The 18,519-nt window shown below is 38.2% G+C and overlaps 1 protein-coding gene across 4 annotated transcripts in view; it reads right to left on the reverse strand.

Moving 5' to 3' along the window:
* Positions 1 to 1,300: 1,300 nt before the first annotated feature.
* Positions 1,301 to 18,519, reverse strand: part of TRIP11 (thyroid hormone receptor interactor 11) — a 63,927-nt gene continuing 46,708 nt past the window's right edge. For 3 of the 4 annotated variants that reach the window (XM_043556860.1, XM_043556859.1, XM_043556862.1), the window contains 6 exons: positions 18,335 to 18,434; positions 6,868 to 6,949; positions 5,946 to 6,060; positions 5,416 to 5,532; positions 3,967 to 4,111; positions 1,301 to 1,809 (listed from right to left, as the gene is read on the reverse strand). In XM_043556860.1, coding sequence (XP_043412795.1) covers positions 1,589 to 1,809; positions 3,967 to 4,111; positions 5,416 to 5,532; positions 5,946 to 6,060; positions 6,868 to 6,949; positions 18,335 to 18,434 — 780 coding nt within the window. In that variant the 3' untranslated portion in view covers positions 1,301 to 1,588. Of the gene's footprint in view, positions 1,810 to 3,966; positions 4,112 to 4,248; positions 5,133 to 5,415; positions 5,533 to 5,945; positions 6,061 to 6,867; positions 6,950 to 18,334; positions 18,435 to 18,519 lie in introns of those variants that run through there. The other variant, XM_043556861.1, reaches the window with a different exon arrangement.

The following is an 18,519-nucleotide window of genomic DNA, read 5'->3' on the forward strand; positions in this document are numbered from 1 at the left end:
AAGAACGGCAGTGTAAATACATTAGCTCAGGAGACAGGTGATGTTCCGAAGCAGCAATGTCTCAGCTACTGCACATTTCAGAGAAACAAGTTTTACCCATCTGTACGCGAAGACTTCCAATCTTCCAATCTAAATACAGTACACAAAGTATACAGTTAATCACAGCAAAATTTACAAACAATCAAACTGAGCTCTGGCCAGAGCCAGGCCTATTTACATATTTGGATTAATATTATTTTCACCTTTCCTTGTTACACAGATGTTTCTATGTTAAAGACATACTGAAACGTACAAAATTTGCAAGAAATGTCTTTAAATGTACAACTTCAACAACTAACACAAACATGAACGTCTTGATATAATTAAGTTCCAAGTCAGGGACTGAATCTTATGACGGGTTTATAAAAAATTAAAGACCTACTCCCTTACTCTTAAGTTCCAAACACCTGGTGCTGGTGTTGCTGCAGTGACGTCACTACCTTCAGTGACCGTGAGGGTGAGAGGACAATGGAGAACTACTGGATCTGCGTACCCTCTCCCTTCACACCTCGGACAGAGGCAGGAGGTATCATGTTTAGTGATATTGCTAATTATAGGTACCTAAATGCAGCCGTGTGACTTAACACTCACATGAAAGTTGTGTGTCTGTGTGTGAGGAAACGGTTTTAAGAGGATACCTTGGCTCATAAAACTAAATCCTATCTCCGCAGTATGTACTCATGTCAAAAAGGAACAAATTACCCATACGGGCAACAACCTGGATGGGTCTCAAAGGAAGTGCGCGGAGTGAAAAAAGCCGATGTCAAAGGTAACAACATACCGCAGGAGTCCATTTACACAGCCCTCCCGACGTGCCAAAGTTACAGAGCTGGAGAGCGGTCGGTGGTCGCCAGGGGTTGGGAGGGGATGTGCGTAGGGAAGGAGGTGGCCACGATTATAAAACATCGCGGGGCAGCACGAGAGACCCCTGATGAAACTATCTGGTCTCTGTACTGTAGTGGTGATCACGTCAATCTACACCTGGGATAAAATTGCATAGAACCAAACAAACACACATTCCACCTCAGGACACCTACAACCTCCCAGGGACAACCGTGTTGCTGGCCTGTCGACACAGAGCCCTCTCAAGATGAATAGATGTTTCAGCACTTACAGAAAAGCCGCTACTTATTTTCTTCTGCCGCTTCTTCTTTTTCTAAGTCTCTTGATTATCTTTAAAAGATAGACCATGCGTCTCTAACTTAAATGAGCTTGAAAATCATAGGAAGAAGGAAAGAGCTGATATAAGCTACTAGAAATTTTTATCTTTATCTTTTTTATTATTTGTAAATTAAAAAATAAAATGTTTCTAGCTTAAATTAAAGGTCAAATCAGAGAAGGAAAACAGCATGTATTATAGCAAACACTTCCTCCTGGGACACCTGCAATTTCTAAAAGCAATAAGAATATTTTTATTAAGTTTAGAGAATATACAACTGCGAACAATTACATGACTTTCTCCAAAAGGCCACTTTGTGATAAAGTACACACACGTAGTGTTCATGGTTTCTTTAAAGTGCCACGTGTTTGTCTCTGGCTTGGGAATCATCTACTGCTTTAAAAGGTCTTTCAACACAACTCCAGCACTGTTGTCGGGTGACACTGGCAAGGGTGTAAACGTGGGCAACACATCGGAGATGGGTTTCAGGAGCAGATGCCCAGGCCCACCAGGTCCAAGTCCCGCCGGGTTCATCAGAGGCACAGCCGCAGAGCGGGGAGCCAGGAATGGATTCACATCTGTTCTTCTACCAGATCTGGATTCTGTGCCATCTACATGATAAAACACAAGCTGTTTAGTCGCCTATATGTGATTTGGTTAACGGTGTACATGTGTTCTCGGTTCCTAGATTGGGCCCCCAAATAAATTTAATTCTTACGCTGCTGGGTTCTGGATCTGCTAAGCAGAGTCTACGACACATAGAGGGTGAAAGAAGACAAACAGCAAGAGAGATGAACGGACAAAGAACAGGGAAGGGATAGGAATACCTATATATACAGCTAATACTTTATGAAACGCATTAACATTGTTGTTTGACACTTAAATACCACTTATATAACTGATAAACTTCATTTCCTTTAAGAACTGCCTTTTAGAGGGCGTTTTCTATGTTACGATGCACGCAAATTCTGTAACTACTTACCATAAAGATGACAGACTTGAGAACTTGTTTTCCCCCAATAATTATGAAGGCCATGAAAAAAACTGGCACCAACACCACAGTGGTAACAATTAGATCTGACATTAATTTACCCAAAGAAAAACAAGATATACATTATGTTACCTGATCCTCCTCTTTTTAACATTCAAAGGTTTGAAACAATTCTTCCTTAGATTATTTCTCTATAAAGTTAGGCTGAAACTAGTTTTTATGGGAAGAGGTATTTGTTTATGACCTGATGTCTTGGTGGACAGAATTCCGCTTTGTTACCCGAGACCGCTAACCACGTCACTGTTAAGAGACAAGCACCACTCAGCAATGGGAAACTCAAATGAAGAGTAACCTCTAGAACAAAGAAAGCATTGAGACAAATTCATCAAATCAACTTATCATCAAGTAGCCTGGGTCTCCAAGCTTTACTTCCGTGTGAATGACAGCTTTCCAAACTCTGGAAAAGCTTCCGGTGCCCCTGAGTAAGCTCTGACCCTTGCCACATACTTCTGAATCCAGGATTAAAGAGTAGTCTTGCTTTTCTTTAAATGCAAACCCTATACCAGCTCAGAACATCACTAGCTTTGGTCTCTGATCGATCCAAACCAAGCTGGGAACATAGCCTGGTAAGTGGAGAGGAGGAGAGAAAGAAAGAGGAGGAGAGAAAGAAAGAGGAGGAGAGGGAGGGGCAGAGCAGGGAGCAGGAGATCTTGCCGCAATGAATTTTGGAATCCACGTGAAGACACTACAACCTAGTGTAGCAGGCAGAAAGCATTTTTTGTAAGGTCTTGATGACTTTTCACTAAATTTAGTAGCCAAACCTTTTCTCAAAACAGATTTTACCATTTCTCTTTTTATCAAAGTTCAGGAAAATAGAAACAGTCAGCTAAATGACTTAAGGCAATTTGTTTTGAATTTCAGAATATAAATTCTTTAATATTTTATTCAAATTTACGTATCTGATGTGATATGAACTTGGGTATATAATAACACACACCTTTATAGTCCAACTAGCAAACAAGTTAGTCTGTATTAAAATATGTAGACTTCAGATAAAAGAGAGACTTTCTAATCAAGAATCTGTTTATAGTCTAATGGATTATACTTCATTTTCAAGAAAATTTCATGCATGCCAAAATAGGGATATAAATATAAATAAGACCCTTATGACCTAGTGGGATAGACAGCTATGCATACAGATCATACAACCACCAGACCATTAGCTTCTAGGCAGACCGTTTAACACATAAGAATACATTTCAATACAATACATTGTACTTTCAGTACATTACTGTACTGCTCTTATAAATATTATTAACATACCACGGTTTGGTTATTGAGTGTAACATTTAGATGTCCACAGGGAAAAAAATCTTTAACTATAAACTACACTTTTAACTCTAATTTAGCAATAAGTATCCTTAGTAGGAAGGAAAAACAGGTGACCAAGCAAAGGTTTCACCAGCTCTTCCAAGTTCTCTACCAGTTCACCAGCACTTCCAAGAAGAATTCAAAGTGGCTTATGCAGAGAGAAGAATTATTGCAATATACAAAAGAAAAATACTCCACATTGTTTAAGCTAATCCAAGCCAATTAAGCATCAGATTGCTGTAAGAAATATGAAGCAAAATCTAATGCCTTACTGGAATGTTGGGAGAAGTCACTGTACATTTTCAGAAACACTAAAAATTTAGTTAATATCACTATAAACCATAATTATATATTAAACATTCAATTTTTTAAACTGTAGAAAAACTAAGTAAGTATCTGGTTTTACCTTTAAAACTTTCTGGCACATTTGTAACTGCCTTTCTCCTTCCTGGTGAATCCAGAGGTTTCAGATCATGAACAGAAAGCTTTGGTGGTGGAACAGATGGGTGAGATTCTGTTTCTAGAAATTTAACAAAAAGTTCTGAAAAAGACTAAGGAAACAGTATTTGGGTTAATTAGGCAGATATTATAAATTACATATATTATATATTATATTTCTACAATTAAGAAAATGTACCAGCTACTCCAAATATCAAAAACAAATCACGCCTTCTGAATCATTTTTTTGTAAGTAATATGAACAATTAATGAAACAATTGTTTATATGAACAAATAAAACTACTAGTGCTTTAGTTACAGATCAATTAAGATCTTTAGCAATGTAATCAATGATGTTTGATCAAACACTTGTTACCAACCTCACAGTCATAATTAGCTACCCAATGGCACTTCAGACATCAAGCCTTAAATCATTTTAATAACTGTTTACATGGACATGAAACACTATATTGATGGAAAACAGTATTAAATAGTCATATTTTTCTAAAGTAACATCCAATCGATGAATACACAGCAGCAGCTCACCAGTAAGATTATCAGATTAACACAATGTAGTTGTAGACTTTTCCTTTAAAACAAACTTTATGCCATCCAACTTAAAATAGGGTATTGTTTATCTTCAACCAACTCTGGGTATATCACCTAGCATCAGTTTCCTCTTTATTAAAAAACAAAGTAAAATAAGAAAACTCCACATTCTGATTCACAGAGCTACTACTCAATTTATTGTTTTTATTTTTAAATTTTTTTTTAGTTTCTGTTTAGTTAAGTAATCTCTATGCCCAACGTGGGGCTCAAACCCATGACCCTGAGACGAAGAGTTGCATGCTCTAAGCCAGCCGGGCAGCCCGAGCTACTCAATTTATCAATATTCATGAAGACTAGTAGGCACTATGTTTTCATGTTTATTAATGCCTCCTCCTGCCAAGATGTAGATCTGTTGAGGGGAGGTGCTTTGTCTTCTGGTTTGCTGGTGCATCCCCCAAGCTGAGAACAGTCTGGTACAGAGCAGGTGCTCGGTAGTAAGTGTTCAAGGACTAGGTGGACACAAACATGCATAGCCTCTGTCTTTAAGAATCTCGTCATTTAGTAGCAAGACAAATGGCTGTGTGCCTATAGCAGCATGATCAAATACAAAGAAAAAAAATACTTAGTACTTTGAAAAATAAAAGTACCATATAAATAAAAAGTTAAAACGAAACATATATGCAATAAAATTATTTAAACTGGCTTATGATCCTTAAGCTAATCTCTCTGGAGATCTCAGTTTCCACAATTCCAAAATCAAAGGTCTGTATAATAAAATAATGTAAAAAAGAAATCTGTTTTTTGCGAATGAATGTGATGTACAATCATTGCACCACTCATATTCAGCAAGAATAAAATTGGCTCTTACACTGTTAAGCACAGATTGCTGATTTGGTCTCAGAGGTGTGTTGGGGACGCTTTTGGATCCTCCTCCAAGCCATCCAGTCATCCACCTGGTAACACCACCCTGATCTTCATGAAGCAACTGAAAGATTATTTTCAAACAGAAAAATGTTATCAATACAAGAAAAGAAAAAACTATTTTTACATGACTTCAGATGGTAGCGAACTATGCTTTTCAAGTCCAATTCCTAGTAAATGTTTCCTATTGAGAGAGGCTACCAATACAATAAAATGTCATCCCAAGCACTATCTCAAGTAAAAGTTGAGGACTGCCATGTCTCAAAATTTCAGCCCTCTGATAGGAGACGTAGTTACGGAACTAACACTATACAAACTGAACAAATTCACCTCTTCACTATAGTATGAAACGGTTCCGTTTGCACGTTACTGAGAAAAATGAAAAGTTACATAATATTGAGTAAAGAAGATAATTTTAAATGATGCCACTATGTGAATTATGAATATATTCAGAATGACTTCCAATTGTTTGGTTACCTGCTCCATTTCCTCCCTCTTGATACCCAGGACGCTTCCCATTAATCGTAACACCTCATGGCGCTGATGTTTTGGTGTATGGAAATGTCCAATGAAGAGGTTTCTCATTAGGACTCTGTGGAAATAAAGGCAGAAACAGCTCAAGCTAACTCAACACTTATCCCAATACTTAGTGTACCCAAACAATAAACACTAAACATATGAATATTTAATTATACTTAAGCAATTGTTACAAAAAACACTAAACGATAAAACGTTTTAAAGTACTTAAAAAAAATCTTGACAAGTCTAACGGAGAATATTTCGAACAACCTAAAAAACGGATACCTTTTAAAACATCATTTATTACCCACTCATTTTCTCCGACAAATAAATCAATCAACTGAGACAGCGCCTAGGTAAGTAACTTTCGGTGCCTATCTGGGCTCTACGGTAAGATACTTAGGATTTCTCCCTCCCCACCTTAAGTGGTGACGACACTCCGTGTGCTTAACAGTTACGCTTATACCTCCCCACTCACGTTTATTAAAAATTTGCTAATAATATCTAAACCTTTAAAACATTAATGACATGTTACATATATACCTAGGTTTCAGACAAGGTATGTTTATTTAAGGACAGCTAAAGAGAACTAAAAAGAATGATAAGAATAAAACTTTCTATTTTCTAAGTGCTTCATATTATGGTGGTGTTTTAACTCTTTCATATGGTTTTGAGAAAAGTAATTTGAGCTGGGAGAAGTCTTTAAAAACCAAGAGAAGTGAAGTTATTCTACTGACTCCTCATGAAAATGACTTACATCTCATCACCATACAAGAAAAGGCTTTTAAAAAACTTAACCCCATATAAACATCTACATGTAGAAGCTGTTTTCACCATAAAGGTAATCTCCATAAGATACATAAAAGTTAATAGAGCATACTTGTCCACTTTTCCTTCTGTGCTGTTGACTAAGTTCATCAATTTCTTTTGTACATCGTCCAGCATTTCTTGTCGGAGCTCATCTGTTTTAAAACATGTGAATAGAGAGTCGTTAACGGATTAAAATAGCGTGGATGAATATATAATGAGGTTTATAACATCTTTCCTGCAAAATCTGCATACATACACTTACTCTAATTAGTGACATTCAATTACTTCCATCTCTTCTTGGTTCAGGAAACTAGGCTTTCTGGTATAGAAATTACCTAGCAGCCAGAGTATGCACTAATTCACATGGTTTATCTGCCCCCCCAAATCAATTGTTTAATAGAAAATTTAAAAACCAAAAAAAGGGGTTTCATTCTCTTCAGAAACTTAATAGCAAAAAAGAGATTTTTCACCACTGCTTCCTTGTATAAAACATTTCCAGAGCCACTCTTTAATGGGAAGAAATGGAAAGGACAATTTTAGATTTTCCTTTTTCCATTTTCCTGGCTGGACCGGTTTCTGGTGAGCTAACAAGAGTATTTAACACAACTAAGAGCATGGCTCGGATGCAGCTCCTAGGACAAAGTATTCTGAGGCACAGAACTTGCAAAATACAATTCAGATCACTGGTTCTAACACACTAATCAAGATGACTGTAGCTTATACGACTAATTCAGAAGGATGCTGGACTACTTTATAATTCTCATTTATTTAAAAAGGAAGCAAAATCTGTAAAATCTTGGTGAAACAGCTGGAATCCAAGCAGTATTATAGGCAAAGTCTAGAATTACAACAAGAGTACCCTGTTCATATATCCGGCCGTGCCATGGGGCCAACGATCCCCAGACTAAGGAACGCTCGGCCACGCCCATGGGGTGTTGATACCTGCCACCTGAGAAATGGAGAGTTTGAGCTGAAGGAGATGCCTATCCAAGTTAGATGACAAGTTTGGATCTGAAAGAAATGAAGAGGCAACTGCTTTGCAGCAGAGCTCTACTTTTCGAATCGAGAAACACTCCAATCCAAACACTGGACTCCGATCTCTTTCCACAAACCTACTCTTTGAATTATGCTGCATTTTCCAGGTAGTAGCTGGATACAAGTCCCTTGTCAGATACCGAACTTGTAAATATTTTCACCCATTCCGTGGGATGTCATTTTGCTTTCTTGATGGCATCCTTTTATTTACCAGAGTTGTCAATTTTGATGAAGTCCAATTTATTTTTTCTTTTGTTATTTGTGCTTTTAGAGTCACATCTAAGAAATCAATGCCTAATTTAACATCACAAAGATTTACTCCTATGTTTTCTTCTGAGAGTTTTATAATTGTGACTTTATTTTTTTCTAAATGTTTTTACTTATTTTTGAGAGAGAGAGAGGCAGAGCATGAGCAGGAGAGGGGCAGAGAGAGAGGGAGACACAGAATCCGAAGCAGGCTCCAGGCTCTGAGCTGTCAGCACAGAGCCCGACGCGGGGCCCGAACTCACGGACTGTGAGATCATGACCTGAGCCGAAGTCGGACGCTTAACCGACTGAGCCACCCAGGCACCCCCCCCCTTTTTTTAATGTTATAATTGTGACTTTAAAATGCAGGTCTGTGATGCATGCTGAGTTAATTCTCACGCACGGTGTGAGGTAAGGGATTGATTTTGTTCTTGTGCATGTGGACATCCGGTTGTTCCAGCACCGTATGTTGAAAAACTATTCTTTTGGCACCCTTGTTGAAAACCAATTGATCATAAAAGTACGGTTTACTTCCAGACTCTCAATTCCAACTATGCAACCTCTACCGATGTTTTTTCTTCTACTTGAAAAGCTCTTTTCCATCAGCACCTCCATATCTAAGGTCCTAGGGTCACTTCCTCAAAGTTTCATCTGAACCCTACAGATTAGGCCAGGTCCATCTGCTTTATGTTTTCATTCTGCCTTGCACAATGCCTAATGTTCTGATTTAGAGTACTAAACGCATATACAAAAATGTTCAGTTTAACTGTTTGCAATGGCTTGTGGTCCTTCTAAATTGCAAAAATCTAAATTGCAAAATGTAATTCATATAATAGGCTAACTTTACCAAAATAGAGATGGTTGCCATAACCATATTATAAAAGCAAAGTTTGTGTTCGGAAAATCTACTACAAACGTTTCCTTTCCTGTCTTACCAGTAAGGAATTTAAGCTTGGACATTAAAACGAGAGAGAGAGAGAGAGAGGGAGAGGGAGAGGGAGAGGGAGAGGGAGAGGGAGAGAACAAGATTATTATTAAAGTTTGAGTCAGTAAAAGATTTTGGATTCTCAACAGGCACATATATACAATGAACACATGGTACTCTTTGGGCCCTAACACTGCATTCTGAATGTAAATAGAATTCTCAACTATGAACAGTAAGTAAACTAATCTCGTGTCAATGTTCTGAATCTATCATCCCACTCATGAGCTAAAGCAAGAGCCAGAGTAACAATGAGCACAGTCTTCTGTTTCACCCTCCCCCACTATGGAAAGGTAGCAGAAAACCAGAGGTCAAGCTTACCTCCACCTTTCTCGTCTCTCATATTTCCCTTCTCCTATCTAACTTTTTCTAAAATTAAGGATTTTTTATATTGATTATATATCAAAATTATAATATTCTGGATATACTGGGATATATAAATTATGTTACTAAAATCAACTTCACCTGGCTACTAAACATTATTAAATTATACATGTGGCTTGCATTATATTTTTATTGGATAGCACTGCTTTGGAGCATAACCAGGATATAACCACTATAGTATATCGTCTCTTATTAAAAAAACAAAAGAAAGATAAAACTGAACGACAGACATCTTCAGAGTAATATGCACAAAGCAAAGAATTGATTCTGATTAAAATTTTAGTAAAATTAGAAAAATTTAACCTTGCTCTATAAAAAACAGATCAAGAAATCTGTCTTAATAAAGTTCAAATCAAAAATATTTTCTTGATGAAAATTCATCAAGAATGGTTATAATTCTGATTAAAATCTCTGTTCTGAATGGTAGGGTCATAACATCCTCATGGCCAAAATAATAGGGTAAAAATTTCTCAAACTCATCAGAATATTAAGTTAGTCCTAAACTAATGTGACAGAATTGATAACCCTGCATATGCTTGCAGGCACGCCTGGAACGGTTCAAACTCATGTAGTACTTTCAATGTATTCTGGTATTTAAGTCTAGGAAAAGACCCTCAGAATTTTGGGGGAGGGCTTGGAAGAACCGTATGAACTAGGAAAGGTTTAGGACAGAAAGGCAATACCGACTTCAAAGGCCCCTGTGGACTTCTCTCTTTCTCGAGGCACCCTTATTTTCCTCCCATCAGAGATCCTGAAGACTTCTCCACAAAAACTGAACACTAATTCAAACCACAATTTGAAATCAGAACTGTATTTATATGGGCAGACAAAATAACGGTTATTCAGAAATGGGTTTTTAGCCAAATATAATATCCCTGTGAAATAATCTAACATGCCAAAATAATTCTTTGGAAGTTGAAAACAATAATAATAATAATAAAAAAAAAAAGGCAGGGGGATACACTTGAGAGTTGAGCAATAAAGCAAGTGAGATTAGTTTAGGGGAAGAATTACTCTAAGTATAGGAGATCCTCAAACCTGCCAGATCACAGCCTCTTCTCTGTGAATGCCTAGAGAGGACACCATGGTCTTCATCACTTGATTGACCATCAAAATTGAACATAAAATGTAACTGACTACAACAAATCGGCTCATTGTAACTTTACATTTTATTTGTGATGAGTAACACTGCACTGTAATACTATCTTCACAGCACATCGTAAAATTAAGTCACACTCCTTACAAAGTCATTTGGCTATTGCATGACTTAGCTCTCTTGGACAAGACTCAAGTCAGACTTTTTAACAGTCACCTGACTGAGAAAAGTGATTGGAACAGGACTTAAGGTCAGGAGAATATATGAATCACGGTCCTGTAATAAGACCTGGATAGGAACCACGGTCCTGTCACCGGGGCCAGACTTTGTTGCCTATTTTGTAAAATATGCATGCTTAATCTCAAAGGATTTTGAATCTACTGATTAAATGTGACTTTTCTAAACAGTGAAGTGCTATATAAAGCATTAGGACTCATTCATTTGATTTCTTAAAATAACAAAATAATCCATCTTTTAACCTACCCCTAACCAATACCAATAATGTATCACTTTGGTTATATTAACATCGACAATTTTGCCTCCATTTTGTCTTATCCTCTTTTTGAACCAAGGCAAAGGAGCCAAGCGAAGGAAGAAACAAATGTTAGATTATTTCATTTACAGGTGTGTTGGTAAATAAACTGAGTCTAGTGTCTTACTTGCACTACACTACCTAAAAAATAAATTTAAATCTAGTACATGAAATTCAATATAAGGAAACGTAGCCTCTTTGTTTAATATTTAATTAAATATAATTAAGGCAAAGGCTAGAAGTTAGATGGTCTTTTTATTACAGAATGTCAACTTAACATACAATCATTTTCTTTATAACACCAAAGAAAACTTTTTAAAGAAATCTTATATTTAACCCGTGAAGTTGAGACATACTACATCTGCTTTGTCTTTTAACTCCATTCTTTTCAACCATATGATAGAATTTTAAGGTCTAGATAGAGTACATGGCAAGTGCTTTCTCATTCCATAACTGTAATCACTCACTGATGAATGAAAAGTAATTTTTGAAATTCCACTTCCTCGCAATGAACTCACAGGAAAAGAGTTTTATTAATACAGTATAACCTCACTAATTTGAATTTCACTAGATCAGAATCTGGACTACACTGAAATAGCAACATTGAGGTCTCCTGGATTATTTGTACAATTAAATTAGAGTTACCATGTGCATTTAAGAGATTTTTTTATATAAACGTCTTTAATGGAACCAGATCAAATTTATTTTCCCCCTCTACCCCCCTTCCTCAATCCTTCAGTGCGAATTCAAGTAATTTGTACTGCATTTTTCCATATCGAAACAAAAGTTTTTCAAAAGACAATACCGTGAATCAAGTTACGTATTTTCAGTTTAAAAGGGTCACACAGACTAGCCAAATCCCAAAAGAAAGGGCCGCAATTTTGTCAGAGAAAAGTAAAATCATGATAATAATGTTGCCACTTACTGAGTATCATCATCACTATAGAAAACAATGACAAAAGGCTAAGCGGCAGACTGAGCCTCAACTCCGTTTCTGAAAGTTCCCTGTCGCAAATGAGCACTGACTCAATCTGGCCCCCCAAAATGCTTTTTCAGCCCACACGGGTTGTTTTAAATTCAGTGTCACATAGAAAACTGGAATATTTCACACAAAAGTCTGCATTTCCAGTGTCTCTTGAAGGAGCCGGAGATTTGGCAGCGCCGGGCCTACATGCCTGCGTGGCGACAGTCGGGTGGAGCCTCCGTGAGCAACTCTCCGATTCAACACTGTCTCTCCTTGGTCCTCTTTGCGCTTTCACGTGATTATGACTTGGCCCCCAGTTTATAAGTTGTGTTTGTGACCCACACTTACAGTTTCGTTTCTCCACATTAACTACCCACTTCCACCTCCGCCTTCCCTTTGGTCATTACCGGTCACCAGATCTTCAGCCAGTTTCAGGTATATGAATTCCTCCCTCTGTCTAGAACGCTCTTCCCCAGCTTCCTGCCTGCTTAGCTGTACCTATCAGTCACTCAGGTGAGGTCCGGTATACTGTACCTTCTCCACCCTTCCACATTACCATCATCAAGTAGTATGAATTGTTCCTTCCTTTTGAAATCTGTTGCCTATTTGTGATTACATGCAACCTCCCCCTTCGTGGCTGACTATAAGCCTCCTGAAAGTACCAGTCCCCTGTCTTTCTCTCTCCAGTGCCTATCCTGGTGCCAGGTACACAGCAGGAAACAATGAATTTTTGAGAAGTAAATGCGAGACTGATTCATTTTTCTCTAGGAAGGGAGAGGATCTGGGAAGACCAGAACACAGGACAAAAAAGAATACATGATTTATGTTCTGAATTACCCCATCCATATGAGGGAAAATACACAAAACACATGAACTCAAAACATTCTCATCTCTACACAATATACTTTTCCCTTTGTACTTAGAAGAATTAATAAAACACACATTTAAAAATATGACCATTAAGTTTAAAAGGGCTTATTTACCTAATTGATACTAACTTTTTTCTTAACTAAAATCTTGGCATTGTCTAGTATACCCCCAGATGTTTATATCATCACAAATAATTTTTTAACCATTTATGGCAATTCAGAAAACTGCATCTGGTATTTCTTATATGTTTCCTCTAAAATCACCACTTCTGCCAAAAACATCTATAAAGAAATCCCTCAAAAGGTTTGGGTAACAAAGCGTCTGGGAATGTATTTGGCCTATGTTCAACAGGACATTATATGTTTTCTTGTATAAATCATGTCCTGGAAAACGGAATGTCTTTATTTAAAATAAAAACTCTACCATCTAGCACCATAAAGGTAGTTCCATGAAAAACATTTTAAATCTCTTTTATATTTGTAGCTTTAAAACCTATTTTTATGCTTCATATTACAGTAGGTTTATTGGGACTCATTTTATACATTCTTTTAGATTTCCTTCAAAAAAAAACCACACACAACTACACACTGTAATTTTCCATTCTCAACTTATACATTTTTTAAAAAGCAGTCACCAAAATTTCCTAAAAAATTTTTTAAATGAACCAAAACCCTTGACAACCTCATCAAAGAAGATGTATAGATGGTAAATAAACGTATGAAAAGATGTTCCACATCATTCGTCTTCAGGGAAATGCAAATGAAAATAACACGGTATCACCACACACTGTCAGAATGGCCAAATGCTGCAACCCTGACGACAGCAGGCGCCAGTGAGCAGGAGGCGGGGATGCAAAGTGGTGAGGCCACTCTGCAAGAGTCTGGCGCTTTCTTACAAAACTAGACATGCTCTTACCATACGCTGCACCAACCACACTCCTCAGCATTTACACAAAGGAGCTGAAAACTTACATCCACACAAAATCCTGCGCTCGTAACTTTACAGCATCTTTATTCATAATGGCTAAAACTTGGAAACAACCAAGATGTCCTTCATTCAGTGGGTGAGTGGATAAATAAACCGTGGTGCATCCAGACAATGGAATATCATTCAGCGCTAAAAACAAATGAGCTCTCAAACTATGAAAAGACACGGTGGAACTTTAAATGCATATTACTAAGTGAAAGAAGCTAATCCGAAAGGGCTACATACTGTCTGCTTCCAAATATATAATTTTCTGGAAAAGGCAAAAACTATGGAGGCAGTAAGAAGATCAGCGGTTTCCAGAGGTGAGGGTAGAGGGAGGGGGAAAGAGACGAACAGGTGGAGAGCACAGAGGACTTTTAAGGCAGCGCAAATCCTCTGACACTATCATGATGTAATTCATTAGACATCTGCCCAAACCCTTAGAATATATAACACATAGAATACATAACACCAGGAGTAAACCTTAAGGTAAACTGAGGACTTTGGGTGATCATGACGTGTCACTGTAGGTTCATCCTTGGTATATAAACCCAAAAAGTACCGTTCCGGTGAGTGATGTTGATAATGGAGGGAAAACGGTTACATGGGAAATGCCTATACCTCCCTCTCGATTTTGTTGTAAACCTAAAAGTGCTCTAAAAGATAGTTTTAAAAAAACACACACCAACAAAACAAACTTAGTTATGGGGTCCTTTAAGGCGCAGCCATAGACAGGCAGACATACCAAAAGATATTTCCAACGCTAGAATCTAAATTTGTATTGCTTATGAAAACTTCTTTTTCTTCATGTATCGTAACATTCACCATCCTTCTGAATAACTTATCAAAACAAGAACTATTTTGTGCTTTCTACTTCAATTCTATCCCATCTTTTCATTTAAGCAGGAACTGATCTCAAGGATGAAGGTGGAGAACAAGAAGTGAAAGAAGGAAAATGTCAAATCTGGCCATAAATACAGCAAGATCACAGATCTTTTAATAGCTCAGCTGTAGTCTAGGTTTCCCCAGGTGCACACTTCCCCGTGTCTGACAATTCCGCAGAAATTCTGAACGCTGATCAGAACAGTTAATGAAAGACACTGTCGTCCTATTTGCTTCACAGAGGACCAGGGCCGTAAGTTTGAAAGTCAGGAATACAGGATGGTGTGCAAAGTAAGTCTTTGGAACTGTATTGAACAAAAACACTTGCAGGTAAAATGCTGAAAGAACAATTTATAGAAAGAAGGAAAGCAATAGATCTTCTACCAGCCAACATTCTCTATGAAAATATAGCACCTATAGGATCATAGGGTTTCCTTTCAATGTTATTTTATGGAGAAAGGGGTTACACTAGGAGGGCAAGGGAGAGAGACGTTCTTACATTTTGGGGGTGAAACCCTACTACTAGTTTAGGGCTCTGCTCAAGATCCTTCCCTCCACAGAATGCCCTTGACCCTCAATGAGATTCTTAGAGAAGAAAATACACATTCTTTTATGACCACTGCAGCACATCACTGTCTCACTGTGTGAACCTATTCTGCATCTACGCTACATGTTACTTAACTAAACTCCTTGGAAGAAAGGATCCTATCTAGCATCTCACACAGCATCTAACATGAAGCCAAGTCGTCGGTTCTCATTAATTACTTAATGCCTGATAAGGCAATTTCATACATTTCACACAAGGCCTGCAAATACCCGGAACCTAAACCTACCGTTGCAAGTACCTAGCACTAACAGTTGTGACTCTAAGAACGACTGAAATCATCAAAGACCTGCTGCTTTCATACTGGTGTTATACGTAATAGCTCCCTTTTCATACGTTTGACCAGAATGAATCATCTCATCTCTGGTAGCAAGAACATAACCGAGCATTTTGAGGAAAATACCACTTTTAAGGTGAGTTTCCCAATATTGTTTAAATGTTGAAACTGCGTATCAACTAATCATCAGTCTACAGATGTTTAGAAATAAAACAATGCTTTGCTTCTACAATTCAAGTCTCTATGTACTTTCTTGCAACAAAAGTCAATCTGTCTTTTTCAAAATTGTTTCTCCTGGCAAATATTTTCGCTGTCTGGCCAAGTTTTGTGTTAAAAATAAAGTACAGTATTACAACATCAATCAACATTTAAAGTACTTAATGATCTATGAAAGAAAATATACAGTGATTCTTTTGAAACAACCAAGCCAATCAAGGTCTTATTTATATTATCAAATCAAGAGTGCAGCTTTGAGAAAATAAAATCACATTTGTGTTTACAGATAGAAAAGCAATATTAAGCACTGAGGTAATAAAAGAAAACAGACTGTTAAGAAGAGGCAAGAATGTAAATGGCGAGAATGACTTAAAGACACAACAGAACGGTCTCTTCACTCCCCTTCCCGTCTGTGCAACACTGGCCTCCTGCCTGACCTCTCAAATACCTGCCTGACCTCAAGCATAACCAGAGCTTTCCTGAAGCTAATATTTACTCCACACAAAATGAGTCCAAAGTTCCTACACATTCACACTGCATGACTGCATGGTAACTGTAACTTTTTACATCAGTAGGGACCGAGGCCACCCAAGCTTTGTCAGATATAATCTGAACCTGATATATTCTACTACTGGGAGTTTAAGTGAGTGTCTGAACAAGTCCTAAGTAGCACAGGGACTCATACTATTTAGCAACTACAGTAAGACACAGAATCTTTAATCTTACCATCATCTGCTGGAAATGACTCAGGTAGATACCTAAAAGAGGATGTGGCCTTAAATATTACATAGCAGCATACCATACAGCACTGGCATGTCCCAGACCAATGAGTTGGCTTAGAATACTGCTTTTTCACTTCCATTAGTCCAGCGCTACCCTAAGCTGTCAGTTCTCTGGCCAATCCCTGGGGTACCCAGTGTGTCCTCTCTGGGTTGGCCGTATGTCTCCAGATAATGCTACAGTTGCTCTGGCATTTTCCCAATAAATATGGCCTTCCCATAGGAGCGATCTTTTCAACACGTAGGGCACAATATAGAGGATGCTGCCCTATCTTTAAAGGAGACGGAGATATACAGAACAAAATAGAAATCAAACTATAAATAACCATATTCCTGATAGGACAAAACAAAGTAACATGGAAAGATATGAGCTTTGGTCAAGGGCAAAAAGATCAGAGTTTAAGGGTTCAAATCTCAGTTCCTTTGACTTATAAAATGGAACTCGTGTCACCTACTTTACAATTGCTTGTGAAGAGTAAATAAGAGAAGACTAAATGTGACAGAGTATATGTTACATAAAATGTTCATGATGCTCAATCTTGAATTGTTTCCTGGCTGTCCAGCCCCGCCCCCTATGAGATTTAGAGCTCCAAGGCTGGCCAAGTTCAACAGAGCAGACACAGGACTTTCAGCTGGGCAGTGATTTGCCTCAGAAATCATTATCTTGAGGACAACGGCCTCACATCATGTAGCTTCCTGTCTTTTATATTCCTAAAAATCTCTCATCTGCTGTCTGTCGTTAGATTTAGGACAACTTCCTTTGGCTTGGCTCGTCCTTTGGTACCCGTGCTTCGGTCGTTCCTGCCTGCCTGCCTCCTTAGTGGCCGAGTCGCTGTTTCTGTCAGCCGGCAGTGTCTCTTTCTGCTGTGCCATCTCCTCCTAATTTTGCCTATTTCTAATTTCTATTTTACATTAATAAAACATTCTGAGGTACTTAATTCCTTTAATTACGTGCCTTGGTGCTACCACACCCAGCCCAGATACCTAAAGGTGGTACACTTCTAGGCTCCACGGTCACCTTTCTGATAACCTTAGATCACCACCTACTGCAGGCAGCCCTAGAATAGCTTCAACTCTCCGGGATCCCTTAAATCAGAGACTGAACGATGAGATGCCAACTTAGTCAGCGGTTAGACTCAATAAAGCATTATGAACCCCCTGATTACTTGAGGCCCAACTGACAATCCTAAGCACAGGACTCACTTTAGGGAACTGGCAGGGCTTATCTTATAAGCATCACACCATTATAATAAATGAGTGTCTATTTGTAAAGCATCATCCATAATCATAAAAGGTTAGTTATGGCCGGAGGTTCAGTCCACAAGAAGTTACTCTTTGGCTCGAGAATACTGTCCTAACACGTCCAATGGCTTTAGGTAGGATGAACACAGAATGATCAGGGACGCCTAACCATAAAAAGTCAGGTCAGTAAAATCATTTCCCTTGATGACCGACAGGGTGACACCCAACACAACTGGACTGCCTCAACATCCAGGAAAACTAACTGGACAGGCAAGGCCAACTTTTGACTCTGGTTTCATGAGGACCGTATTAAAACTGAAGCAAGCTGGTCGCGGGAGATGGAAATAGAAGTCACACCCAGTGGAAGCTGGTCTCACTCAACGGCACCAGTGCCTCTGAGAAGACTACACCTGATTCAGCACTAGTGTTGCCAGGAAAAAAAGGAAAAGAAAAAACACCTACTTTGCTTTTTAAGTTCTTCAATTTGTTCTTCCTTTAAATCTAACTGTTCTGTAAGTCTCGATGCCGAATCCAACGCAGCATTTGCTTCATCGAAACGCTCCTGAGGAAGAGAGAAGTTCGTTAAAAAGCAGCCTGGACGAACTACTTCACAAACTACACGGCTGGAGGACAGTCTATCAACCCTC

This window comes from Prionailurus bengalensis, chromosome B3, assembly GCF_016509475.1.
Source record: "Prionailurus bengalensis isolate Pbe53 chromosome B3, Fcat_Pben_1.1_paternal_pri, whole genome shotgun sequence".
In the NCBI taxonomy this organism is placed as follows: Eukaryota; Metazoa; Chordata; class Mammalia; order Carnivora; family Felidae; genus Prionailurus; species Prionailurus bengalensis.